Source organism: Chinchilla lanigera, unplaced genomic scaffold (assembly GCF_000276665.1).
Source record: "Chinchilla lanigera isolate Chin_1 unplaced genomic scaffold, ChiLan1.0 scaffold00005, whole genome shotgun sequence".
Taxonomy (NCBI): domain Eukaryota; kingdom Metazoa; phylum Chordata; class Mammalia; order Rodentia; family Chinchillidae; genus Chinchilla; species Chinchilla lanigera.
The window spans coordinates 7,817,014-7,844,687 of NW_004955406.1; the positions used below are offsets into that span (position 1 = coordinate 7,817,014).

The window sequence follows — 27,674 nt, forward strand, 5'->3', positions numbered from 1 at the left end:
ATGATAAGCTTCTTTCTAGAGCTTATCATTTTTGCCATTTCACTGTGATTAAAATTTTTGTGCGTGGAGTTGTCATGAAGAGCTCCTTTGGAGACTGTGCAAAAGCTGACAGACACCAAGGTACTACTGACTGGGAAGTTCCTCATACAAGAGAAATACTTCAACATATGTAGGGGAAGAGAAAAACATGCTCTGAGTGAATTTCGTGCTACTGTCACAGAATACCTAAGACTGGGTAAATTATAATGCATTGAAATTTACTGGCCTATGACTGCAGGGTGGGGTCCCACAACCAGGTGATATCCCCACGTGGAGAGGGCTTGTTTGCTGTATCATCTGTGATAGAAGGGTGCGAGGAGGGAAGGCAAGGGCAAGGGCAAGCAAGAGAGTGAGCAAGAGAAGCCGCCTGCTCTTCGGGAAGGAATCCACTCCCAGAATAACAGGGCTCCTTCCATGGCAATGGCATACACCCATTCACTGGATTAATAGGTGTAATAGTTGATACACTGTGTCATTTTGAGAAGTTTAGAAGTTTAACTAAACAACTCAGCAGGGAGCCAAGGTCCTCATTTTGAGAACATATCATCCTGTGCAAGAGGAGAGCAGAGAGATGGTGTGAGTGCTACACCAGCCCTAGCGGGTAGGAGCCTGCTTACAATATAAGGGAGGAAATATAGCCTCGCTTCTCCCACACACACACTTTTGCTCTCGCTGCTTTTGCTGCTTTTGCTGTCTTCTGCTGCCTTGAACTGTTACCCCTCTGCCATGTGCCACCCTGCCTTGGAGCCAGCTGATTATGGACTGAAACCTCCATAAACTGTGAGCTAAATAAACCTTTCCTTCCTTAATTTTGGGTGTCCTGTATTTTGTCTCAGCAACAAGAGAAAAGCAACCGAAACTACAGGTGCCCCAGTGACCCAAAGGCTCCCACAAGGCTCTGCTTTCCAACACCTTTCTACCAGGAATCAGGTTTCCAACACCCTGACATGCGGGTTAGTGACACCCTCCAGCTGTAGCAACCGTGAAGGATGCTGCATAGGCCAAAGCTCAGACGTGGCCCAAGTAATTGCCTCACAAGGTGTAGAATGTGAAAGCATAGAAAGAATCCAGGAGCAATGCTGTGTATATTTGTAGCCTGAGTCCCCTGCAAATTTTAACAATCTTTTTATCTTGCTCTTTTAGTTTTCATAAAGTGATTTTTTAAAACATAGGCCTGTTTCATCTGTGACTTTAAAAGGAGGGCAAGGGATATGTAAAAGTACTCTGTGGTTTGTATTTTGAGACTCACCCACAGGAACACACACTCACAGTAATGGGGATAAATAAAAGTTCTCAGGGAAGGTGAAAACTCAATGATATAATACTTCAACTCTGTTGAAACAGTTTCTGTCCTCAATTAGCATTTTTGGAGGATTATTATGTTTTGTTGGTTTAGAATATGATAACAGCCAGGCATGGTGGTGCATTCCTATAATCCCAGCACTTGGGAGGCTGAGGCAGGAGAATGGCTGTGAATTTACATAGTAAATTCAAGGCCAGCCTGCCCTACAAAGCAAGAGCCTGTCTCAAAGAAACAAACAAATTCACAATCAAAAGAGTTTGAGGCCCGTATGGGCAATTTAGCAAGACCCTGTCTCCGAAAAAATAAAAAAGTAAAAAATGCTAACATACCCTTAACATCCCAATTTAATTGTTTAAAATACAAAATAGTCAAATATGATGACAAATGCCTATAATCCAGTACTTGGGAAGCTGAGGGCAGGAGGATCATGAGTCTGAAGCTAGTCTGGGCTATATAGTGAGTTCAAGGCCAGCAAAACCCTGTCTCAAACCAAACAAACACAAGCCGGATATGTAGGTCAGTGATACAACAATTATTACACATATAAAAAGTCCTGGATTCAATCATGAGCACAAAAACCAGTGTTTTCTTTCACTAGGTTTCACTTTTTATAAAGTTTTAACCCAATATAAGCTCTAAAGATGCAATAAGCATTGCAATGGTAGAATAGAAAGGAATAGCCATTGTATCTCTAAATAATATTCCAAGATAAATATATGGCAATAGAATTTTATTTGTTAGTCAGAAAATGATCTTTGTTCTTGTCTTTGTTTCTTTTTCAGAACTATAGGCCCTGTTTTTCTTATGCTATTGGAAAACCAGGAGACTTAGATCAACCATATGAGATTATCAACATCTCTAATAAGAACCATATATTTTGGCCCTTGCACCACTCTGGAATGTATGTGTTTCGTGTGAAGATCCTGGATCCAAACTATAGGTGAATATAAATGTTTTATTATGATGGTTTTAGCATTAGTTCCTCAAAATTAAGTTTTGCTTTCTGGATTTAATTTGAGACTACCTAACCATCCAATTGTTGTCGTTAGTATTGATGTATTTGTTTCTTCATTTTGTAGCAATCACATAAAACATTCTATGGGGTAAGAGATTTAATGTTAAACATTAATCATGTGGTTTGAAATTACATTTTAAAAACTTTACTGTGTTTCATTTACTATGTTCCACAGATCCAATATAAGGTAAGCATAATTTAAGTCTTCAAAATGCTTATAATTAAGTTGAGGTTAAATGAGAGCAAAAACATGAGATATTTTTCAAGTATAATCATTTGTGTTATTAACAGGCCCAGTAGTAATTTGGAGATAGGAAAGATTAATGCTATTTTGAGCAATAGAAGAAAACTTTCTGGAGAACAAGAAGCATTGGTACTGATTGGGTAACCCCTAGCCAAAATGCTTGGGATAAAAATTGTTTCAGATTTCCAACTTTTTTTCAGATTTTGGAATATTTGCTTGTACATAATGACATATCTAGGAATAGGACTCAAATTTAACCACAAAAAATCATTTATGTTTCACATATACCTATACATAGTATAAAGGCAATTTTATATCATGCTTTATTGATCCTGTGTTGCTTTGCTGTTTTGTTCTGTTTTGGTGTGTGTGTTTGTTCTCGGGTCTGTTATAAAGGACATTACATCAGACACAGGTGAAGAGCTCACAGGGCAAGGCATATGGAAAGGGGTACAAAGCTTCAACTCCCTCTCTGGGTGCATTAACCTCCAGGAACCTCCATGTGCTCAGATGCTCTCTAAACCCAGTGAGTTTGCATTTTATGGAGGCTTCATTACATAGGCATGATCCATTAAATCCTTGGCCATTGGTCAATAATTTAGCCAATAGTCCCTCTCCCCTCCCTGGCTAAATTTGCTCCTTCTGTTGACCAGTTGCCATATTGAAACTGCCTCAGGACTACCCGCCGTCAAGCAATCATTAGCTTACCAAAGACACTTGTCACTTATTTTGAAGATTCCAGGGATTTCATGAGTTGTATGTCAAATAAAGGAGGAAAAAAATAAGTTGCCACATATTTCACAGTATCACAGCTCACTCGCTGGTCTTCAAACAGGGCTCCCTTACATTAAGAGGACAGACAGCTGGACAAAGTGGCACACACTTATAATCTCAGCTACAATACCTAGAAAACCGAGGCAAGAGGATGGCAAGTTCAAGGCCAGCCTGGGCAACTTCATGAGCCCCTGTCTAAAAAGTTTTGACTCAGAATTTGAGGGAAAAATTAAATATCTAAGTGAAAATATCCTACACATAGTTAAAAATTCTGATTTGAGCCTGGAGTTGAAGGAAAGAACTGAGGGTAAAAAGAGGAAAATACACATGTGGGTATTTTCTACAGTGATTTCAAGAGCATGTGTACGTTAACTGTTCAAAAGAGAGAAGAGGTCAGGGAGATATCATAGTTCAGAAACTGAGGGTGATGAGAAAAGGGGCAGAGCAGTAAGTGTTTCAGATAAAGAAAAGAGGAGAGAAAATCAAAAGTTAATAGGAAAACACAGTAAAACAGGATATTTAAATGCAACTCACTCTACCTTACTGTTTGAGCAGAGGCCTCAAAGGCAATTTCTTCCATACTCTAAAATTGTAGTTATTATTATTTTTACTTTTATTAATTTTTAAACTTTTAGTTTACTCTGTATTATTATTAAGGATTTCAGCAGAAACCATAAATGCCAAGAGGGTATGAGATGATGTATTTCAAACACTGAGAGAAAATAACTACCAACCTAGATTACTATGTCTAGCAAAGCTAGCTTTCAAATTAAAGGAAAAATAAAGACCTGTTAAGATAAGCATAAAGTAAAGTAATTTACAACTACTAAGCCAGCATCACAGGACATGGTTAAAGGAATCCTACACACTGAGGAAGGATACATAAGTTATTGAGAATTAGCAAAGACTCAAACACTAGTAAAACACCAAAATGATAGTAATTAACACACACCTTAATTAATAATAACCCTGAATGTAAATGGTCTTAATCCTATAATTAAAAGACACAATGGGCAAAATGGATTAAAAAGAACTCTTTGGTGTATGTAAAGGCATACACAGACCAAAATAAAAAGATAGAAAATGATATTTCAAGCAAATGGAATCCAAAAACAAGCAAGAGTAGCAATATTCATAACCAACAAAGAAGGCTTTAAGACAAAATTCAGACAAAGGAAGTCATTATATATTAGTAAAGGGAAAAATTCATTATGAAGATATAATAATTGTAAATATATATGCACCAAACATCAGTGCACCCAATTTCATGAAACAACTATTCAACACAGAGACCAAAGATCCTAACTCAATGATAGTGTGTGAGTTCATAATCCAGTCTCACCAATAGATAGCTCATCTAGATGTCAGTGTTAAACTACCCTATAGACCAAATGGACATTCACAGACTAGTCCATTCAACAGCTACAGAAAAAGTCCTCCTTTTCTACAGTTCATGAAACTTTCTCCAAAATAGATGATATTTGGGGCCATAAAGTAGGCCTTAAAAAAACAAAAAAAGTTAAAATAATTTCCCACATTTTATCAGATCATAATAGAATGACACCAGAAATCAACTAAAGAGAAACTACTGAAACCATTTAAACACTGAAAAATTAAAGAATACATTTTTAAATACTCAGTGGGTCATTTAAAAAACCAGAAGGTAAACTTTAAAATTCCTAGAATCAGATGAAAATGGAAACACAACTATTATTATTTCGATTTAAAATGTGCCCCCAAAGTCTCATGTGTCAGAGGTGGGGCTTGGTTGGAAGAGGTAGGTCACATGGGGAATGGCCAGGAAAGTTGCATTCTTGATACTGGCTCCTCCTCACTCTCTGCTTCCTGGCTGCCATGGGTTGTACAACTTTCCTTCGTCATGCCATTCCATCATGCTATTTCTGCCTTGTAGCCAGGCAACCATGCATGGACAGGAACCATAGACCAAATAAACTTTTCCTCCTTCAAGTTGTGAGTGTTGGGGTGTTTTGTTCCAGCCATGGAAAAGTGATTAATACATACCAAATACCAGAATCTGTGTGATACAGTGAATGAAGTTCTAAAAAGGAAATTTATAGCTATGAATGCCTACATTAGGAAAAAAAAGCTGTCTCAAATAACCAACCTAATAATGCATCTCAAGATCTTAAAAAAATTAAGAACAAGCCAAACTCAAAACCAGTAGAAGAAAAAAATAATAATAATAATTAGAGCTGAAATTAATGACATAAGGACAAAATTAACAATATAAAGGATCAATGAATCCAAGAATTGGTTCTTTGAAAAGATAGACAATATAGGTAAATGTTTAGCCAACTAACCAAGAAAAAGATAGAAAAAAAACCAAATTAGTGAAATTAGAAGTGAAAAAGGATATGGGGCTGGGGATTTAGTTCAGCGGCACAGTGCCTGCCTGGCAAGCACAAGGTCGTGAGTTCGATTCCTGGGACCGGAAAAAAAAAACAAAAAGAAAAAAGAAGTGAAAAAGGATATATTGCAGCAGATACTACTGAACTCAAGAGGATCATTATAAATTACTTTGAAAACTAATATTCTAATAAGTTGGAAAATGTAAAGGAAATGGATGAATTTCTAGACAGATATGGCCTCCAAAACTGAACCAAGAGGATTTAAAAAAAAAAAAAAAAAAAACCTAAGCTGATCAATAACAAGCAATGAGATTGAAGCAATAATAATCTCCCAACAAAGCCCTGGGTTGAGTTCACTTCTGAATTTTACCAGAAATTTAAAGAACTAACAGCTATTTTCCTCAGATTATTCCATGAGATACAAAGGAAGAAATACTTCCAAATGTACTCTGAGGCTAATATCACCCGATAGCAAAACCAGACAAGGACACAACAACAAATGAAAGCTGTAGATCAATATCTTTATGAACAAGATACAAAAGGTCCTCAATAAAATTGCAACTGAATTCAGTAACATGTTAGAGAGACCATACAACATGATCAAGTTGGTTTTACTCCAGAGAAGCAAGGATGGTTCAACATGCCCAAATCAATACATTTAATACGACACATAAATGTAATCAAGAATAAAAATCACAGGATCATCTCAACAGATGTAGAAAATGCCTTTGACAAAACCCAACATCCCTTTATGATGGACACCCTGACAAAACCAGGTATAGAAAGATGTTGCCTCAATGCAAGAAAGGCTGTGTATGACAAACTCATAGTCAATATCATATTCAATGAGGAAAGAATTTCCTCTAAAATCAAGAACATTCCTGTTAAATATGGTCCTTGAAATTCTAGCCAAAGCAATTAAACAAGAGAATGAAATAAATGTGATACCTATAGAAAAGGAAGAAATCAAGTTAGTGCTGTTTGCAGATTATATGATTTCTATACAGGCACTTAAAGGACCCTAAAGACACCATGAAAAGACTTAAAACTAATAAAGAAATTCAGCTAGTAGGATACAAAATCAACATATAAAAATTAATAGCTTTTCTATACATCAATAACCAATCCGCTGAAAAAGAAATCAGAAAAGCAATTCCCTTTGCAATAGCTTCAGAAAAATTAAATAAAATACCTAGTAATAAACTTAGTCAAAGAGATGAAAGACCTCTACAGAGAAAAGTGTAAGACACTGAAAAAAGAAATTGAATAAAACTCTAGAAAATAGAGAGAACTCCCATATTCATGTGTCAGCAGAATCAGTATTGTAAAAATGGCCATGTTATCAAAAGTGATCTACTGACTCAATGCAGTCCCCATCAAAATACCAATAACCTTCATAGAACTAGAAAAAAACAATCCTAAATTCATATAGAAGCACAAAAGACCCAAATAGCCAAAGCAATTCTAAGCAAAATGAGCAATGCTGAAGGTGTCATGATACACAATTTCAAAATATACTATGAGAATATAGTCACAAAAACAGTACCGTATTGGCATAAAATCAGAAATATATGCCAATGGAATAAAATAGAGAACACAGAAATAAACCCAGGCAGCCACAGCCACCTGATTCTCAACAAAGATGCCAGAAACATATGTTGGTGAAAAGACAGCCTTTGTAACAAATGGTGCGGGGAAAACTGGATATCCACATACAGAAGACTGAAACTAGATCCCTGTCTCTCACTGCATATAAAAATCAACTGAAAGTGAATTGGAGACATAAAGGTAAGGCTTAAAAATTTGAAACTCCTAGAAGAAAACAGGAAAAACATTTCAAGATATTGGCACAGGCAATGGTTTCCTGGATAGGACATTAATAGCCCAGGAAACAAAAATAAAAATTGACAAATGGGATAACATCAAATTAAAACACTTTTGTACAGTGAAAGAAACTACAAACAGTGAGGAAGCACTCTACAGAGTGTGGGAAATTCTTTGCCAACTATTCGTCTGACAGGAGATTAATACCTAGTATATATAAATAACTCAAAAACCTAACAACAAAGCAATCCAACCAATAAATGAGAACATGAACTGCACAGACACTTCTCAAAAGAAGTTAAAAATTGCCAATAGTTATATGAATAAATCCCCCAACATCTTTAGGCATCAGAGAAATGCAAATCAAAACTACACTGAGATCCCCCAGTCAGAATGGCTATTCACAAAGGTACAAAACAAAAGAACCTAGAGGCAGTGCAGGAGCCCTTATACACTATTAGTAGAAATATAAATTGGTTCAGACACTATGGAAATCATAGTTTGCTATGATTTTGCTATGAAGTTGCTGAAAACACTAAACATGGAACTACTGTATGACCTAGCACTACCACTCCTTGGCATACACCCAAAGGAATCAAAGTTAGTGTGCTACAGAAATATCTGCATTTCCGTGTTTACCACAGCACAATTCACAATACCAAATTATGGAATCAGCCTACGTGCCCATCAGTGGGTGAATGGATAGGTAAAGGAAATGTATATATACACAATGAAACGTCACTCTGCCTAGAAAAAGAACAAAACCATGTCATTCACAAGAAAATGGATAGAACTGGAGACCATCACATTAAGAAAAATAAACCAGATTTTAAAAGGCAAGTATCACCTTTGCTCTTATAAGTGGACTCTAGAGAGATGGAGAGAAAAGATGACCTGAAAAGGGAAGGGACATGATTAGACAACAAGAACAGGTAAGGGCAGGGAAAGTAGGGAAGGTTTAGGGAGCATGGTATCATCAAATATGCTACATTTGTGTGAAAATGCCACAATTAGAGTTTTTCACCAAAAAAAAAGAACAAAAAGAAAGAAAATGAATGATCATATCCCTCTACACTATGCTATCTCTTGTGGTGTTCAAGGCCAGGTTTAGGGAAGGAAGAAGTTTTTTAATATTTAGAGTAGACTGAGCTAGGTTTTTTATTATCTGGACTTTTAGAATAGTCGTTCATATCTAAATCTGAGCTCTGTCTGATATTTTACCCAGGAGCAAAGAAGAACAATTCCACAAACAATTTGTTCAAAGGGATACTGATGAGATAGAATAAATTTCTAGGATACAGCAACATCCTAGGGAAAAATTATAATCTAAAATGATCGTTGAGTGGACCAAAAAAAATTGATAAATAAGAAAACATAATTTTATAGGGCACAATTCAAGGTAAAAACTAAAAACATAGGAATAGGCTTCTATTTTCTGCAATATGACAGATCTAATGGTGAGAGAAAACTTTTTCCGTATAGTATACCTACAATACTGGACATAGTTCAAAGTGAATATATGTTTAAAACACATAACCCAGTCCAAGAGAAACTAAGGGAATTCCTTGCAGTCTAGAAATTTGTGAAAAGTGAAAATCCCTGAGACCCTGTTAGTGCTATCTGAAGATACCAGTTACCCTGCAGGGTTAGTATTCAGGTTACATGGATCATAAACACTTACGGGAGACAGGATAGCAAGCTCGGAGGAAGGCCTTACAAAAGACAGATTAGATCAGAAAACCTACAGCTTTGAAGAGTAAAACTCTTAGGAGAAGATAGTGAGGATATGTGCCTGAATTAGTCTTGTCTTCAGGTGAAAAACAAAGAAAGAGAGGCTGGGATTTAGCTCAGCAGTACAGTGCCTGCCTGGCAAGAGCAAGGTTGTGAGTTTGATTCCCTGTACCAAGAAAGAAAAAAAAAAAAAGAAAGAAAGAAAGGAAACTTTTACTTAAGAATTTTAACTATAAATCTAAACTCAATAGATTTAAGGCTGGGTTTGCCAATTAGCTGAGTAATCAAGAATAATAATCTAGACCATATTTTAAACTAGTCTCAATTTATGTGTACCTTTGATATGCTCTGCAGAAAAAATTTATATCCCTTTGGAGGAACGTACTTTTTTTTTTATTTTAAAGAGTAAAAGAAGGATAACATAATAATAGGGGGGCTTACCAAATTACAGACAAAGTGGTAGGAAATTATCAATGGTTATTGTTTTACATATTGTTATCTACAAGATAGTTTCTCAGGAAAACAAATAGACAAATAATAGTGAGTTACAGACAAAAGAGGTGGGAGATTATCAATGGTTGTACTATACTTTGGTAGCTTCAAAGTGGCTTCTAAAGAAAATAAAAAGAGCTATACATGAGTGACCTATTAAATAATCATTAACTATTCTCAGTGGTTGTTGTAGGAAACATATAATAATAAACATGCATCCATTTACGAAATAGGATAGGAACAATACAAACATTACAGAGTTATGGATAGATTAGTAGGAAAATATCAACGGCTGCTGTAATACATGGTGGTATCTTCAAAGTGGTTTCTCAGGAAGACAGAGATATGCAAGAAGGATCTAACAAGTAGTTACAAACTAAGAGTTGTGAAAAATAGCAGATTACCTCCTCACCAGTGACTCCTTTCACCGAGGTGTGACGGCTGGAGGGAAGGCCAGGATTGAAAAGAAGGACCGAGAGACTTGCACCTGTGTCTAGCAACAGGCTGTTTTCTTGTTTCTCCATAGTCATGATTACCCGGGGCTCCTCCATGGAGATGAGGGTCTGGCCAGAGGGAGAGGGCAGAGTATGCCCCGGGCCCTCTCATTACAGGAATGTACTTTAAATGCAAACCTCAAAGAATTCCCCAGGAAAAGCTACAATGAACAAATCACATGAGAAAAGAAGAAACCATGAACTAGAGTTATCAGAAATAACAAGCAATGAAACCAACCCACAAATGCTGTTGATACTGGATTTATTAGGTACAGAACACAAAATATGTATGCTTAAATGTTAACCTCTTTTTTAAACTTTAGAAGTATGGTGAAAGAAAAAGGAATCATCCAAGAAAGGATCAGACAACACTTGTAGAGATTATAATTAGTGCAACTGACACCTCACAAGATTAAGTAAGCGACTATACCCAGCTGAAGAGAAAATTAGTGAACTAAAAGAATAAAACAGATGTCCATTACAGTCTACATCATCATTTACTTGTCCAAAAAATTCAACTGTTAAAGAACAACAAAAGTAATTATAACTATCGTATGTAGTTATACTTAAATAACCAAAAATGTTTTTATTACCCCCAAGAAGAAAAAAAATCACAGTCATGTATTGCGTCTAGCTCCAAGTGCAGTCTCTGAATGATATTTGTGCCTCCTTTAATTTTGTCATAATCCTGACTTCATACTCTGTACCACTTATTACGAACATACCTTATATAAAAGAGTAGAGGAAACAGGAGAACAAAAAAGCAAAAATTAGTTCAAATAGAGAATGGAAAGATAGAAAATAGATGTAGCTGCTATATCACAAAGCTATGGTTGGTATTTTTTACTTTCTTCATTTCTCAACGTATGTTCCCTCTCTTTAGACACTAATTTGTTTCATTTTCTGATGGAATGACCTGAACTTTTTTCATACAGAATCTGATCTCTTATCTACCCCTTCCCATAGAAGTCTGGGTTTGTAAGTGAAATAGTGAGAAATCCAAGTTCCAATTCTATACTCTGATTCAAACCAGAGCACTTTTGAGAGTAAAACGAAGCTTCATTAAATTTATTCCAGAAAAAACAGATTTACCCCACAAAGTATTCTGAGTAATCAGCAAATTATGATTTTCCTAATAACAAATAAACAAACAAAAAAACCCCTCAAAAGTCTATGCTGCTAGGCATGGTGGTACACTCCTGTAATCCCAGCACTTGGGAGGCTGAGGCAGGGGGATCACTGCAAGTTTGAGGTCAACCTGGGCTACACAGTGAGTTCAAGACCAATCTGAACTACATAGCGAGACCCTGCCTCAAAAAACAAAAACAAACAAAACAAAAAAAGAAAGTCCATGTTGCTCATCTGCGAGGCCCATGAATTCCATGTATATCTTGTTATTATTTTGCTACAAAATAAGCTCCCTCCCTACTCAGAAGCCATCTTGAGTGGGACAATTTGACAATACATGAGGTATGATTTTAAAAATATAGTATGTGCTTAAATTTTTTAAACAATTTATACAGTAAGAGACACATTTTATTAACCCCCTTATAACACTCTCCCTTGCCTCAAACACACTTATGGCATCATTCTTGCCACCTTCTGAAGCAGTTCTGGAAGTCCTCTTTCACGTCTTTAGTTGTGCTGTCATGGCTGCCTTGATGTTCTAAGTTGATTCAAAACATTTACCTTTCATGGTTATTTTGCCTTTGGGGAAGATCCATACATTACATGATAGCAGATTCCGTGAATAAGGCGAACAAGGACACACTGTGATGTCTTTATAGGCCTGTCTTTCTGTTCGATGGCACTTGGCAGCAGCATTCATTAATATTTTTTTTGATCAAACCTCATAGAGACACTCACAAAAGTGGACTTCCAGAACTGCTTCAGAAATCGCCAAGAACAATGAGATATATGTGTTAGCTGGGGAAGTATTTTGAGGGAGATGAATGGAATTGTGTCTTTCACCATAATAAAAAATTTTAAATGTATATATTCACTGTATTTTTCAATCAACCTTTGTACATGCTATCTAGAATGTCTACAAACAGAGTTGCAGGCAGAAACTACATAATAAAGACAAATTCAAATCCCCACATGTCACAGGAAGAGTGAATCCCCAACCCCTCCATGATATATATAATCAATCTGCTACCAGGTGGCTGTTTGATGCCTCTGGATTAATATTTCTATGGAAAGATTAAGGTCGGTTTGCTGTTGCTGGCAAATACGATATTTCACAGTGGTAGTATCCAGCCTTGGTGAGGAGAAAGCCAGCTTCATAAAACTATCCTAGGCACTGTGCCCCATTATTTATGAACTCAGTGAACAAGCATTTGGGTAGCTGAGAGAAGAGGCTACTCATAGGGTTGTCACACAAGTTACAAGCCTCCTCTCCAGTGAATGTCTTTTGATAAACATTCATGGGAGAACCAAATATTCTAACATTCAAGTGTTAGTCTAAGAAGTTCATTTATGTACCTTTTTTACTAAAGTTTATTCTCATCAATTCTTATTCCTTCTGAGTCCTGGCCACGTAGCCAAACATTTAGTCCCTAATCATGATTAGGCCTCAGGTCATCTCTCCTCTTGGAAAAAGTTAAAAAATATATCCTACCTAACATTATACTGGAAGCTTTCTTCTTCTCTATCATTCTTCAAGATTGTTCCTCAGTGGAGCTACAGTGCCACAGCTGTCCACAGCTGGATTCAGAGCTATCTGTAAATCAGAGATGGAGATAGAGATAGAGATAGCTAGAGAGAGATAAAGATAGCTAGAGAGAGGGAGAGAGAGAGATAGAGAGAGGGAGAGGGAAAGAGAGGTATACAGGGGTAGATAGATACACAGAGAGAGATAGAGCTATAGGCAGGGAAGTCATAAAGAAATCCCCATGTCTAGGCAAAGGGGAGCTTACAAATCAACTATTGCATTTAATGATAAAGAGTTCAGACGAGCACTGCTGACTTTATGGCGTTAGAGGTGACACTCAGTTAATAATTGGTATCCCAATTTTCATAGTCACCTTGTCTTATGTGGTCAGATGTTCACTTTCTACCAAAGCTCTCACCATAAGCTGTTTCTTAGAACAGTTACCTCACAAAGAATGTCTGCATTTGCTTCAAAACTGTAGAGCAGTCTGCTGATATCCCCTACCACAACTTTCACAGTCATACAGCGTCCTAATCTTCCAGAAACACACCAGCACCTTTAGATCTCTTAGATTGTAAGAGTCTAGACAGCACTATTTCAATTACCTGGACCATCTGGGAAAACTTTGCTTTGGATCCCATTCGGGGTGCCTTTCAGTTCCTTCTGAATATTTGGAGAAGCACATCCAAATGTGGTTCATGTTGTATGGGCAACAACAATAAAAAGTATAGTATAGGAGCAGGAATTTGTCTTTCATTCTCAAAACTTTATCATGCAACCTGCAATTCATGGAATTTGTCTCTAGGGAAAAGTAGGAGCAAGATTTTAGACAAGATACATAGATTGTTATTATGGTTTTCTTTCTCAAGAATTCCCATAAATTCAACCTGTTTCAACTACCTCATCAAACTTAGGTATGGAAATTAGGTAAAGATATGTCACTCTATATTGCAATGGTTCATCTGAGGCCTCTCTCTGTGCACCAGATTTACTTTCTTTGTAGAAATCAAGTAAACCTTAGAGAGCTGCTCATGTATTTCTACCCAAAAGACCACATAACAAACGATCCAAATTCAAGGATTCATTTAGGTCTACACATTTTGAACAGTACTGTGTCCATCAGCCTTTTATTGCTGTGACAAAAAACCTAGTAAACATATTTTAGTCACTTTCCTTGTCACTGAGACACAATAGCTGACACATGCAAGTTAAAGGAGGAGGTTTATTTTGGCTCACAGTCTGAAGAGCTTCCAGGCCCTAGTCTGCTGGTTCCAAGGCAAGGTGACATGGCAGAAGAGTATGGCAGAGGAGGGCTGCTCACAGCATGGTGGGCAGGAAGCAGACAGAATCAGGAAGGAGCCCAGAAAGACTGTGTAACCTTCTGAGTCACACCCACAGAGATCACCTTTCCCAACCAGGCTTCACCTGCTAACCACAAGTCAGCTATAATGTCCCAATATTCCAGTCACCTTCCAGAAGTCCTGCCTATGAGCCTATGAGGCTTTAGGAGGACATGTAGACATAAACCATAACAATACAAAATTTAACACAGGAGGGGGTTTATTTTGGCTTATGAGTTTGGGGATTTCAGTCCATGGTTACTTAGCTCCATTGTTTTGGGGCTTGGATGAAGCATGATAAGAGAGCATGTGGTATGGAAAAGTGGCTCACCTCGTGGCAGAAAGCAAGCAATGAGAGTGAAAGAGTACGTGTGATGGGCTTCCTCCTTTCCTCTTTTGCTCTGTCTGGGCACCTGCCCAGTTGGATGGTGCTGCCTACATTTCGGGCAGGTCTCCCACATTGGTTTGCTGTCCAAAATGCCAATCATCCCTGGCAGCGCCTTTGCAGACACATCCAGAAGTGTGCTTTAGTAATTTCCTAGACATCTCTCAATCCAATAAAGTTGACAAGAAAGGCCAACAATCACAAGTACTAAAGGCTCCTTTTCACTAAGGGAGTTATGGCCTTCATCTCTAATTATTTATTCATTTGGCCTCTGCTATAGAGGTTTTTTTTCATCTTTAGTGAAATTAAAGAACCCTTTTCAATGGCAGAAAAGAGCCATAAAACACTTCTTTCCTAAATGCCGGTGTTTCTGAGACTCATGTAGTTCTCATTGCCATGGTGAATGGAGTGTCCCTGGCCCTCTCTCAGTGTGGGTGAGTAACTCACATCTGCTAAACTCACTTCAACATTCTTCTTTCCCTAAGGCTTTAGATTTATTACTATATACAAAGGGATTTCCGACATCTCCGTTTTTATTTAATTTGGTACCAATTTTCTGTCTACTTTTCCTATCAATTTCAGAGAGAGGAATGCTGATGCCTTCAACTATAATTAGGGATTTATCTATTTCCCCTTTTAGTTCTACCAGTTTTTGTGTCATGTCTTTTCTTTAAGGTGAAAACACATGTAGGATGATTACATTTTCTTTACCAGTGCATAATATCCCTTCCTTGTTCAGATCAAAGTTAAACTCAGAATTAAGCAAATTTCTAGGCCTGTGTATGCCTAATTCTTTATCTGTCAAATGGGTGAGCAGTCCCCATCTTACGGTACTCTGAGAAGTAAATGAAGCACTTGCTGGGTGCATAGTCAGTACCCAGTGGAATAAACTCCTTTCTTCTGCCTTCTCCCATGTGAAGGTAAGTAAAAATCCCATTGGGTTTACTTAGCCGTCTTCTGCCTCATTCCAAACAACATGTTAAGTCATGAGAGAGACTCAGTCATTTTAGACATGCTAATACTATTCCATATATCGAGCCCCTGACACTCTCAGCTTCCCAAAGGAGTCAGTCTGCTTCAGGTGAACCTCCCGGGGTCCAGGACAAGAAAAACCTGAATTCAAATGCCAGCTCTGCTATTCAAACAATGGTGGCAACTTCTGCAAGTTGCTTAACATGCCTATTTCCTCATATAAAAGGATTGACTAAAATAATGCATGTAAGAATTTGGCACACTGCCCAGTACACGGCAAATGCTCAGTTAGCATTCATTTTCATTAGATGTTAATGCCCAATAAACGTAAACTGTTTATTACTTCTATCAATACATATTATTGCTCCAGATTTTGTAATATATATATATAACTATTACTGTTACTATTGCCTTTGGAGCCACTATTAAAATGAGGTAATTATGCCGAGCGTGGTAACACACACCTGTAATCCCAGCACTCGGGAGGCTGAGGCAGGAGGATCACTACAAGTTCAAGACCAGCCTAGGCTACAAAGTGAGTTCAAGGCCAGCCTGAACTACATAGTGAAACCCTGTCTCAAAAATACCAAAAAAAATTTTTTTTAATTGTAAAAATTTTTTAAAAAACAAGAGAATTCTGTGAGGACAGTATGGTTATAGTGTGTTACACTCTAGGGAATCTCATAGCAGTCTAAAATCTATGTATAGAAAAATCATCACAGCTGTTAAATAAATATATCTGTTCTATCCTTTGTCAATAAAACAACACCCTAAGATTATATTTGATTTGATTGTTACCATAGCAATATGGAAGAAGTTTTAAATATATTTAATTTAACCTTTAATACTATTTTTTCTAATTTGCAGTTTCTGTAACCTAACGACTACATTTGCTATAGAGATCTCTGGAGTGATTCCCAGGTAATGAGAAGTATGTAGCAGGTTATTAATGAAGGAATTTCTAAAAGATATGAACAGCAGCTACATAGAAAATGCACCCTAGTGTCTCCCAAAAGCAAAACCTGTACTGTCACTATGTGGATTCCCAATGTAAATCTTATTGTGTAAAATATTACCATAGGGCATGGCCTTCAGATGAATCCTAAAACAAAACAAAACAAAATTTAAAACTTGCACGAAGCGTCCATTGCAAAGGCAATGGCTTTTATTAGTCTATATATAGATTTCTTTTTTGCTTTCTACAAAATCATTCTGTGTCCAGGAAACAAACAGTGCAGACATTTCCCCAGACTCAGTTCTTTTTACCTTGGAGAACAGACTAAAAAGGCTTAAGGCTAAAGGTAGGGGTGTCTCATTTCTCTGAGCACTCACACTCCATTCAAGCGCATCCTATATCTCCCTCTAATTAATCCCTGTCACATCTCTTTTAACAACAACAAAAGTACTAAAGTTAGGACCTCAGTTGAGTTTGCTTCTCTGTCCTGGGCCTGATGTTTTGGGGTGTTTCTTATTTGCTCTGTTTTTTGTTTGTTTGTAAAATGATAAATGAAAACAAAAGTAGGAAATATTTGCTGGATGTGTGGCTCAGTGGTAGAGCACTTGATTGGTATGTGTGAGCCCCTGAGTTCAGTGCCAGTGCCAAAAACATAAAGTGGAAGACAAGGTATTCGTGGTTCTACTTTAAATATCACTGATGCCTTGATTTTTTGATGCTAATTGAAGGTTAATAGCATAAATAACCTGCCAGTGAAATAAGCAGAGTTGTTCCTAAGGTAACTTTGGGAATCATGTTTAATATCCTGCAGCAACTTTTCTTCCTCATTGCGCTGGCGTGGTTTATGTAGGTGAGTATGGAGTAGTATCCATCCTGGCGAGGAAGAAGGAGAGGAGAAAGGCTAAGTGAGGAGGTCCTCACCAGTAGCTTGAGCCAGCAGCCAGGGCACACACCAGTGCCACAGAGGGAATGGACCACTAGGTTAGTGGCCACAGATTGGCCTCTGCTCACCCCGAAAGGTACCAGCACCAGACGGGTTAGCTGGTGGTGTCTCCCTGTAAGAAAACCCCTTTCATGAGCAGTGACTTGGAGACCCATGGCCATGCATCCAACCACCATGGCTCCCATTCATTTTCTCTCCTATGTAACCCTGGAATGGGTCCACTTCTTACTACCTCCACCACCATCCCTCTTATCCAAGCTACCACTATCCCCGAAACAGACTCCTAGCTGAACTCCCCTTTTCCGGGCCTACTTTTCTCTCTCATTATCCTCACAAGAGCCATAGTAGTATTTTCAAAATGCTAACTGTAGTGGCTTTGACCCCATTAAGTTTCCCTCTATAAAAGTAAAATTCCTTAACGTGGCCTAGAAGGACTTAGGATCTAGCATCTATGTACTTACCTGGGATTGTGGCCCCATTGTTTTCTCAGCTCCAGACCCTCCATCCTTCTTTCAGTCCCCAGCCAGCTCTATACCTTTGCACATGCTATTCATCTACTCTGCTTTTCTCTTTACTACTGAACTTTACCAACTTTACTTCTATTTATTCTTCAGCTATTTGTGTAATTACCTTTTCCTCAGGAGGGCACTTCTTGATCCCATTCACAAGGTTAAATACTGCTATAATGAGCTTTCATTGTATTGCGAATCACTCCTTCTTATCACAATTTGCAATTTTAGGTTTATTTCATCATTTGTTTATTTATTATATCCCCACTGAAATGTAAGCTTCTTAAGGATGGGGCTCCTGTTTGCTTTTACTCATCATTTTATTACTCGTACCTTGCACCATGCTTGGCAGATATCAGACAGTTATGCTATTTAAGTTCGAAAGAAGGAAGCCATGCACTGCAGCTGGGTCATGTTTGCAGTCACAGAGAAGAAAGATCAGGCTAACGTGACTTGAAAAACTGTAACAATTCAACAAATAAGTACGGTTCAAAGGAGAACCAAAACTAACATCCAATACTGGGATAACAAATAAACAACAGCAGCTAAGTGTCTAACCTAAGAATGAAATCGTTTTCAAGGAGAGGCACCCATGCATAGTCCTGGGTGAAGAGGTGGATGTCCAGCACTCAGCTGAGAGTGTCTAAGTGCTGTACACACACACACACACACACACACACACACACAACCCCTGCAGCTCTCAATGGTCCTGGGGAAAAATGGCAAAAGGATGAAGAAAATAAGACAAAAGACAAAAGCTGAGGTCAGGTGGAGCCTTCTCTCCTGATGAGTAAAGAGGAACTGAACAATCACCGTAGGGCATTTATTTATACTTTTGACAAAGTTAGTATCACAAAACACAGGGTTGCCTAGTGACTAATGACTGGAACTGTCTCAGGCAAGATGTTTTTCTTAGGACTGAAGTATTTCCAGCTTCAGCTGCTCCCTACTTCTGTCTCTTTTCTGTTTTGTAGTATCAGTAATGGGTGTTCAGTTGAAAGCAGAGAAGCTGTTTGGAGGACACTGTAGAAGACCTTCTCATTCTTGAACCCTTTCCATTTTTCATGAACTTACTCATTTAGGTTAAAGATTTTTAGTCCAAAGTTTTTGGTACCTGTATTCAGCAAGTCCAATAATCTACTAGAGTCTTGGCCAATAATTTCTCCCAACTCTAAGAGATTTTTGTGAATTATCTTAAATTTTTAATAACCTGTGAGTAAACCAATTTTGATATCACTAGACCAGCTGGTAACCCAGGTGGAAGCATGTTTTTAAGTCTGTAACCCAAATTGTACTATGAACAAATGATCCAAAAATGCAAAAGAAAAAAGGCAAGAGAAAAATTGTTGAGCTCAAATAAAAAGGGGACAGCTGTTCACGGAATGGACAAACAAGACAAATAACAAGTATACAGAACAAACCAACAAACATCTTTACAAAATCAGAGTGCACTGAAATATAGTTTTGACCAAATTGAATTACAGTAACTCTATTACAATTTTAGAAATTTATAATTATAAATAGACTATTCAGATTTTGTTGTTTGCCAATTAGCAGAGATCTCTTATCAGAAGAATTTGGAAGGAATAAAATTTTTTATTTATAATTAATATATGTTTTTTATATTTTATTCTGCTTTAATAATACTGGTAACTTTTAGCTCAGTTATCTCTATATACTCTATCATCTATTCAGACCTTTGATTCCCATTTTGGTTACCATCTCCTAGGCATTCTGGGTCAATTCCTTTGGTTGGATCTAGCCTCATCCTTGTCAATTGCTTGTAGAGCAGTCTTTGAGGCATTACTGTCACAGGACTACATCAGCTTTTTGAAAGGTAGAATAAACTTCTCCAGATCTCAGTTCATGATACAGCCAGACAGCATGTTCTAGCAAAACACAAGCATATCCTCAAACTCAAATTAGCTTTTTTGCTTTACCTGATTGAACTGTGATAGTATACATTGCCAAGAGGTGGGAGGGATTGATTCCCCCTTTCGTTTTTGTAAATGAATTTTGATCATACAGTGAGAAACCTTTGGAAGAGGAAGCTGTCATATAGCCTCTCCTACCCTAAGATCACCCATCTGTGAAAACAGAGGGAGGTTGAATTAACTTGTCTAAAGGATAATGATAATCAATAACACCAGAGAAGTTAGCCAATGTGGATTGCCAAGAGGACAAAAATTGTCATCACCACTGTTGCTGAACTGAAGAAAAAGGAACAATAAGAGTTTGCACCTCAAGACCAGAGCCACTGAAAAGAACCCCAAGACTGCCAAAGATCCCCAATGCGTGTATGTTGAGTTGGGCAAAGCCAATTAATATTACCAAAGTCTGAAAATCAGTTAGGGTTAATCTGAACAGTTTGTGGTATAATATACCTTTGTTGGATAAGTGACCCAAATATGAAGAAGTTGTCAAACTTTGTATCCTTCTGGAGGCCTCCACTAGACCTGCCATTATTTAAATGGAATGTCAAAATCAAGCAACTGTTCAAATCCCAATGTTGTCAGATCATATTCCAAACCTTATACCTATTTGTAAAATACCAAAGTTTTTTTATACCAAGTAAATTTAGGAATGTAAAACAGGCAATCAACCTAATTAGGACTCAAGAGAACACCAAGGACTTATAAAAACTTTTTAAATCATTGGCATATCCTACATATGATGCCAAGAAGAAAAACTGTAATTAAAGCAAGACAGTATTATTAGCTGTATAATCTAAAATGAGGAAATTTTTTACTATAACTAAAAGACTAAAGTTATCACTGAAATATACAATTTTTGATACAAGGGGCAAAGTTTCCATTTATGGAAATTATGTTCTTTTAAGTAATCTTTTTAACTATCTCCATTAATGTAAATCTTAGGAAATACGATTTTTTTTTTTAACTAAAGGCAAAATGTTTTTTTATCTTGATGGAGACAGTCTTTTAAATCAATCACCTTAAGGGAAGAATATAAAGGCTTCTTCTAGTGCCAACTGTAGTGGAGACAGAGAAAACCGCTCTATTCCTTATGAGGCTCTACTCCGTGAGGCAGAATTTCACTGCTAAGCAGAAATTCCAACCTGTGACTCAACTAAGCTGTGAAAAGGCTGGGATTGCCACCTGCAGACCTGCAGCTGCCACACCCGGAGGCCATCCGCACTTGTGTCTAGAAGGCCTTAAAAATCTATACCTTTAAATAATTAATTTCTATTTTTCAACCCAATATATATCAGGAAACCCAAAATCTTTGGATCCCTTTTTTTATTTATAATTTTTAAATTTTTGTCAAGGGAAAAATGACCAGTTGAGCATACAAGAGTCTGGGGTGATTTGAGCAGTGTTTTAAGTAAATTGAATCATAACCTTGACTTCCTATTTGTATTTGGGCTCCTGCCTCTGGCTGCAGCTTCTGCTCCATCACCCTACGGCTGGGCGAGCTGCTGGCAGGGGCTCATCGACCTGCCTCACTGTCAGGAACGGGCTCCATCGCCTGTACTTCCCCTCCCCAGGGCTTCAGCTGGCTTTCCTCTCCTCTGATCTGGGCCACTATCATTCTAACCCTCTTAGCAGAGCCCACATTGTTAGTGTAATGGGTGTGGCTAGCTGGTGGGCGGGCCACGTGGCTGAGGCACCCAAGAAGTTTCCCTGGGAACTAGCTTGCTGGGTAGGGAGGGACGGACGCAGGGATGTGCACAGCCACTGTCTTGGTCAGTTGACTCCAGGCGCTGGGTGTGTTGGCCACTGCTCCTGCTCTGGCCACTGGATGTCCTGTTGCTGCTGAGATTCCAAGTACAGGCACTGTTTCCACTGTGTAAACTTTTGGTGCCAAAAACACACATGCTGGTGCTGGCCGTGGGGACAGCCAGGGCGCACCACGGGCACGTCCTGCCTGTTTGGCCCCAGGCACCCAGGTCTGTGGTTGGCGGCACACGCTAGCAGCCACGGTGGAGCAGGGCATGTGGGCCCATAGGAAATCACAGCTGAGTCTGCCTAGGACAGGAGTCGGGGGGAGCCTCCTGCACCTGGCCTGTGTCCTTCCTCCTGACTTCGCCATGCTGCTCTGAGACAGCTGCAAACAATTTAAAAGAATTCCTTTTTGTCTTCCTTATCTGATTGAGCAAAGCTAGAGGGTTTAAGCAGTATCAGTGGGACTTTTGTTTCGCCCGCATTTTCCCACTCGACTTGATTTTAAAGTAGTACTCTGAGCCAAATCCTTTGTAGTGGTCTTAAAAAGTAAGGTAAATACAGGAACCAAGAATACAACAAACATTTTTATACACATCTACATACATCTGTGGTTCTTGAAACTCTATTTGTCCCATTTTTAACTACTAGTAATTCAATATACTTTTCTCTCTTCGGCTTCTCTTTAAGCTCATTTATCTCTCCGGCCCTAGTGAACCCGTTTCTGGCTCTAGTGAACCTCCATCCCCAAGTTTTCCACCTGATGATGCCAATCCTGATGCACACCTGTGATGAATACTGGCCGTAACCAATTCACTACTTTCCCCCTGTTGTGCACAAATTGAGAAACGTCCTGTCGCCCACTAATTTTTCTTACTGGCTGTATCTGTTTGAGTGCCAATTTGCCATGACCCAAGGAGCTCTTGATAGTCCCAGGTGAAAAATGGTGAGGGGATGAAGAAAATAAGACAAAAGACAAAAGTGGAGGTCACGAGACACAAGGTTGCCTAGTAACTAATGACTGGAATTGTCTCAGGCAAGATGTTTTTCTTAGGACTGAAGTTATTTCCAGCTTCAGCCACTCCCTATACACACACACACACACACACACACACACACACACACACACGGCTGATCCTCAGGTCCCTTAAATTCATGAACCAATCAGACACACACACACACACACACACACACACACACAGTGCTCCAAACCAGATGTGGTGGCATGTACCTCTAGTCCAAGCTACTCAGGAGGACTTCAAGGCAAGTCTGGGCAACAGAGATCCCACCTCTGGGGTGGCGAGGATGAGGAGGTGGTGGCAGAGGAATGTTCTTCCCTCTGAATTTCCTGTGTCAGTGGTAAATGATGACATTGGCATCCCAGTGACCTATTCCCAAAACCTAGGTAACAGCCATCATTCGTCCTTCCTTCTCAAATACTACATCTTAACAATCACCAAGGCCAATCCTACCTAACTCCTGAACACATCTTAGATGTATCCATTTCTCTCCATTGCTTCAGCCACTGATGTAGTCAAGACCCACATCATCACTTGCCTAGATTCTTACAAACACCTCATGATTGGGTTTTTGGCCTTCATACACAAGCTTTCCTTTTATTGACTGTTCACACTACCATCAGAATCATCCCTCTGAAATGTCAATCCTATATTACATGTCTGGAACTCTCTCATTTTTTTTGGCTAAAACCCACACTCTAGCTTGATGAAGTCCAGCTCATCTGGCCCCTGTCCACTTAGCTTTTGGCTTGTTTGTTGTGGCACAGGAGATCCAACCCAGGGCCACACAGATGCTAGGCAGGAGCTCTACCACTGAGCGGCACCCTAAGCCCCTCTGCCCACCGATCACTCCTCATCTCTAATCATTCTACCTAGCACCTGAGCTCCAGGCAGATGAACTAGTTTGAGTTCCAGAACATCTGGGAGAGATTTTAAAACGTTCTTACGTTTCTATCACCATGCATATGCCTACAACAGTTCCACCACAGTTGCTTTCTCTAGTCCCAGACATTTTTATCTAGCTAACTCCTATGTGCACTCAGATCAAGGTTCCCTGCGTGGCATGGCAACACCGCCCCCCCTCCCATGACACACAGCTCCCACAGAACTTCATGTTTCCTTCTCTCTTACGGACTATACTGTCTTCCCTCCCTGGTCAGCCTCAAACGCTCAGATGCCGAAATGTAGACATTATGACTTACTAGTCTCTGTTTGTTGCCAAAGGCATAGTAACAACCTACTCAAAACTTGTTTGGTTAAAGAAACTAAGAACCAAAGCTAGAACAATGACTTCTGATGACTTTTTGCTGTTCTTATTTCAGACCAAGTGGCTACCTGGTTTCTGCTATTGTCTTTGTGTTGATGCTGATGTTCCTCAGTGTTCTAGTTTTGAGCTACTTTCAGTATATGAATCTTTACAAAAGAAATATTTACAACCCATATTACAAAACTCAAATAAAACAAAAGAAATATTAAGCATATATTTTATATGTTATACTGAGTATGTTTGACCAACAAATATTAATTATAAGCTCATAGCATTATCAAATTCTGGATTTCAAAAGTGTTCTTAAATTGCTCCCAAACAGAAATGGTTTCATATATTGTATGCTGTGAAATTGATCCTTAATGTATTTGTATGTTCATTTTAAAGATAGATATTCTATGTACTCATACAGAATTTTAAAAAATAAACTAGTTATTCTAATCCTTCCGAAGAATAAATTTTTGAAAATGTATAGATGTCAAACATTATTTTGCATAAAACTTTTCATACGAAGCATTATATGGCTATAGTTACTTTGCATACAAAGGACCTAATAAAAGTGCATGGACTTAAATAACCTGTCTAAAGTTTTTCTAGTGGAAAGATTTGTATATGAAATGTAAAAGTTATACTAAAAATGAGGCAGCTGGTACTCTAGGTTTTAATTCTAAGTTAATCTTTCTCCTGACAACCACCTCAAATAAATCTTCCTGGTAGGCTCTATTACTGTTGTCTCTTGATTTAAATTATAAATTGATGAGCAAATATATATACATATATATATACACACATACATATTACACACACACACACATATATATATATTTATGTCTTTTGCTGGGCTGTCAACTTTTTGAGGACAGACATCCTGTCCATTTTTCAGGGATGAACTAGTGATACACAATGACACATAAAAGGTACTCCTTTAATACTTGTTCAATGACTGAACAATGGATGATTTCTGTTATTATAGGTCAGTCCTATTTAAACTTCTCATACCACTCCTCACCTCTCATTCTTGTCTCACAATTCATTAAGAAAATCCAAGAAAAACAGAAAAGAACACCCCATTTCCCACACTCCAGTGTTCCTAGATTACTATCTCCATCTTTCTTGCCTTCTATATCCTCACTATGCACTTGCATGTCCCTATTATGCTGTCATTATGGATGACGCATCCCTGAAACCAAAGGCCTCTCTACTGGAGCCCTCTTCCTTCCTTTGACTTTGAAAATCTCCCCTTTGTCCCATACATAATCAATTTCTCTCTCTTTGCATACAAATATGCCCTAATATCTCCCAGCTTTAAAATGCCCTCCCTGGACTCCACTGCCCTATCTAGCTGTTGCCCCAATTTAAGAATTATTTCCATTTCTTCACCTTAATTTGCTTCTCCAGTTTTTCCTAGCAGCTCTTTAAAAACCACTCCTCCATGAGGCTGAATCCAACAGTCTTGTGACTTTTGTGTTATTATGTTCGTTCTGATTTCCCTCCTGCCTCTATCATTCCTCCTTCATCGTTGACCTCTAAATGGTAAAGGATACTAGAACTTTGTCCTTGGCCTATTTCTTTTTAACTACACATTTTCCTAGGTCATCCAATGAGTTCCAAAAAGTCTATTTTTGTCTATTAATGTCTATTTTGGCCTATTTAATAGCTATGATGAGTTTGTTTATGCAATGTCTATATCTCATGGATATGTACAAGGCATCTCTAACATAAAATCATCAAACCATACCTCCAGATTTCCCTCCTCCCCACAGTGTTTAATATTTCATATCTTATAAATGGCACCACTATCCACCCAGATGCCCACATCAAAAATCTACAAGTTATTCTTGAATCCCCTCTATCAAATTCAACATTCAACCTAAATGCAAGTTCTATAAACTCTGCCTCCAAAATATTTCAATTCCAACTTTCTTAGTGTTCCCCACTATCAGAAGAATCTAGCCACCTTCTAGCACTGAGTTCTGGGGTAGTTCCTGTTATCCCCAAAACTTTGTAATTTAAAATATTGTTTCTCACATTCTGTTGGGTGGGTGGTTTATCTGGATGGGTGGGCAGGACTAGAACAGGATAGTCTAGGGGACCTTTACATGTGTCACAGGGCGGGGGATGTAGCTTAGTAGCACAAGCGCCTGCCTCGCAAGTGCAAGGTGCTGAGTTTAATTCCCAGTACAAAAAAAAAAAAAAAAAAAAAATCGCACAAGTGCCACAGTTGGTTGGATGTCCGCGGGATACAGGTGAAGACTTAACAACGTGTCCCTTGTCATTCATTAGACTAACCCAAACTTCTTCCTTTGATGTGGCCACAAGATTCCCAAAATCTCCAACAGGAGAGGCTCCAACTGGAAAGTGCATTTCAAGTCTCTGCTTGCAGCATGTTTAGTAATGTCCCATTGGCCAAAGTCAAAGACCAGAATCAGTAGGGGAGATACCAAAGGTGTCTTGGCCTGTTTCTTTTTAACTACACATTATCCGTTGAGCCATTGGTTATTTTTACAATGTACCACACTGATTTCCTTGCTTCTACCTCTTGGCCACTCTAAAACACACTCTCCATATGGCAATCCAAATCTTTTCAACACACACACACACACACACACACACAATGTACATCACTCCCTAGCCCAAACCCTCCTAACATCTTAAAAATCTAAACTCTATCTTGAATTTAAAAACTCTTTTAGGATCTGGCTTCTGACTACCTGCCCAACTCAACAGCATCACCTCCTTATCCGTTAAGAGTAGTCTTTGACCTTCCGGCCATAGCCTTTTGTTTCCTTGAATGCCAAAAACTCCTTCATGCCTCAGCTCTTTGCACTTCTGTCCTCTTTGATCGGAATATTTGCCCCTCTGATACTTGCCGGGCTTTCTGTCATTCACATATAATCTTAGAACTCATCGCATACGCCTTCTGCATGCAGCAATCTAAGATTACTCTCAATCGCTTCTTTAATGTTCTAGAAAGTACACAGAGTGATATTTGTGTGTTCCCCCAGCCTCCCCCTACACCGAGAGGTGCCTGGCATTGGAGACACACACCACAAATATCTGTTGAATGACCACATAGCGCCTTGTGTGTCCGTGGGCTGTGCCAATCCCTGAGTGCTGTACTTGCTTCCTACCTCAGCAGCATAGTCTTGTAAATTCTACATTAAGGGTTAACTGGATGCACTTTCCATCCTTCACCAGTTTCCTATCTTCCTCAATTTCTTCACCCCTCTCCTTGCAAAAATAAAATAAAAGCGAGGAATTGAAAAACTTAGTCATGACTTTGGTCTTTTGCCACATTCCGACCGCTTCACCAGGTTCAATGAGACATAAATTAACAGCACCAGAGCCAGCGGTGTGAGCTTGAAGGTGGACGACTTCACCGTCCGCCAAGGACGAACCGAGAATCATCCGCAGCCAATCTAAAACACTGCATGCTGGGAGATGTAGTCTCCCGGGACACCTGCTGAGGCTCGGGACTCCGCAGGACGGTGGGAACTGTAGTAAAGGGCTGTGGAGATTCCGCCTCGGTGACGCTCTGCATGCTGGGAAGTGTAGTTTTCCTGAGACCTCGCACTTCTAGGTTGGAGCGGCTCCGAGGCTGCCGCCATTTTAGGTCCCGAGGTGCGGCAGCGGAGAACCAGAGCGCAGGCGGCTCAGCTCCGGCGC

At 38.8% G+C, this 27,674-nt stretch overlaps 1 protein-coding gene across 6 annotated transcripts in view; it reads left to right on the plus strand.

The window, feature by feature from the left end:
• LOC102005994 (chromosome unknown open reading frame, human C1orf101) overlaps positions 1–27,674 on the plus strand; it is a 144,560-nt gene that overhangs the window by 100,183 nt on the left and 16,703 nt on the right. For 3 of the 6 annotated variants that reach the window (XM_013520364.1, XM_005374775.1, XM_013520365.1), the window contains 3 exons: positions 2,125–2,282; positions 16,503–16,556; positions 24,064–24,582. In XM_013520364.1, the coding sequence (XP_013375818.1) occupies positions 2,125–2,282; positions 16,503–16,556; positions 24,064–24,217 (366 nt within the window). In that variant the 3' untranslated portion in view covers positions 24,218–24,582. Of the gene's footprint in view, positions 1–2,124; positions 2,283–16,502; positions 16,557–19,016; positions 19,119–22,412; positions 22,714–24,063; positions 24,583–27,674 lie in introns of those variants that run through there. The other 3 variants (XM_013520368.1, XM_013520372.1, XM_013520373.1) reach the window with 3 other exon arrangements.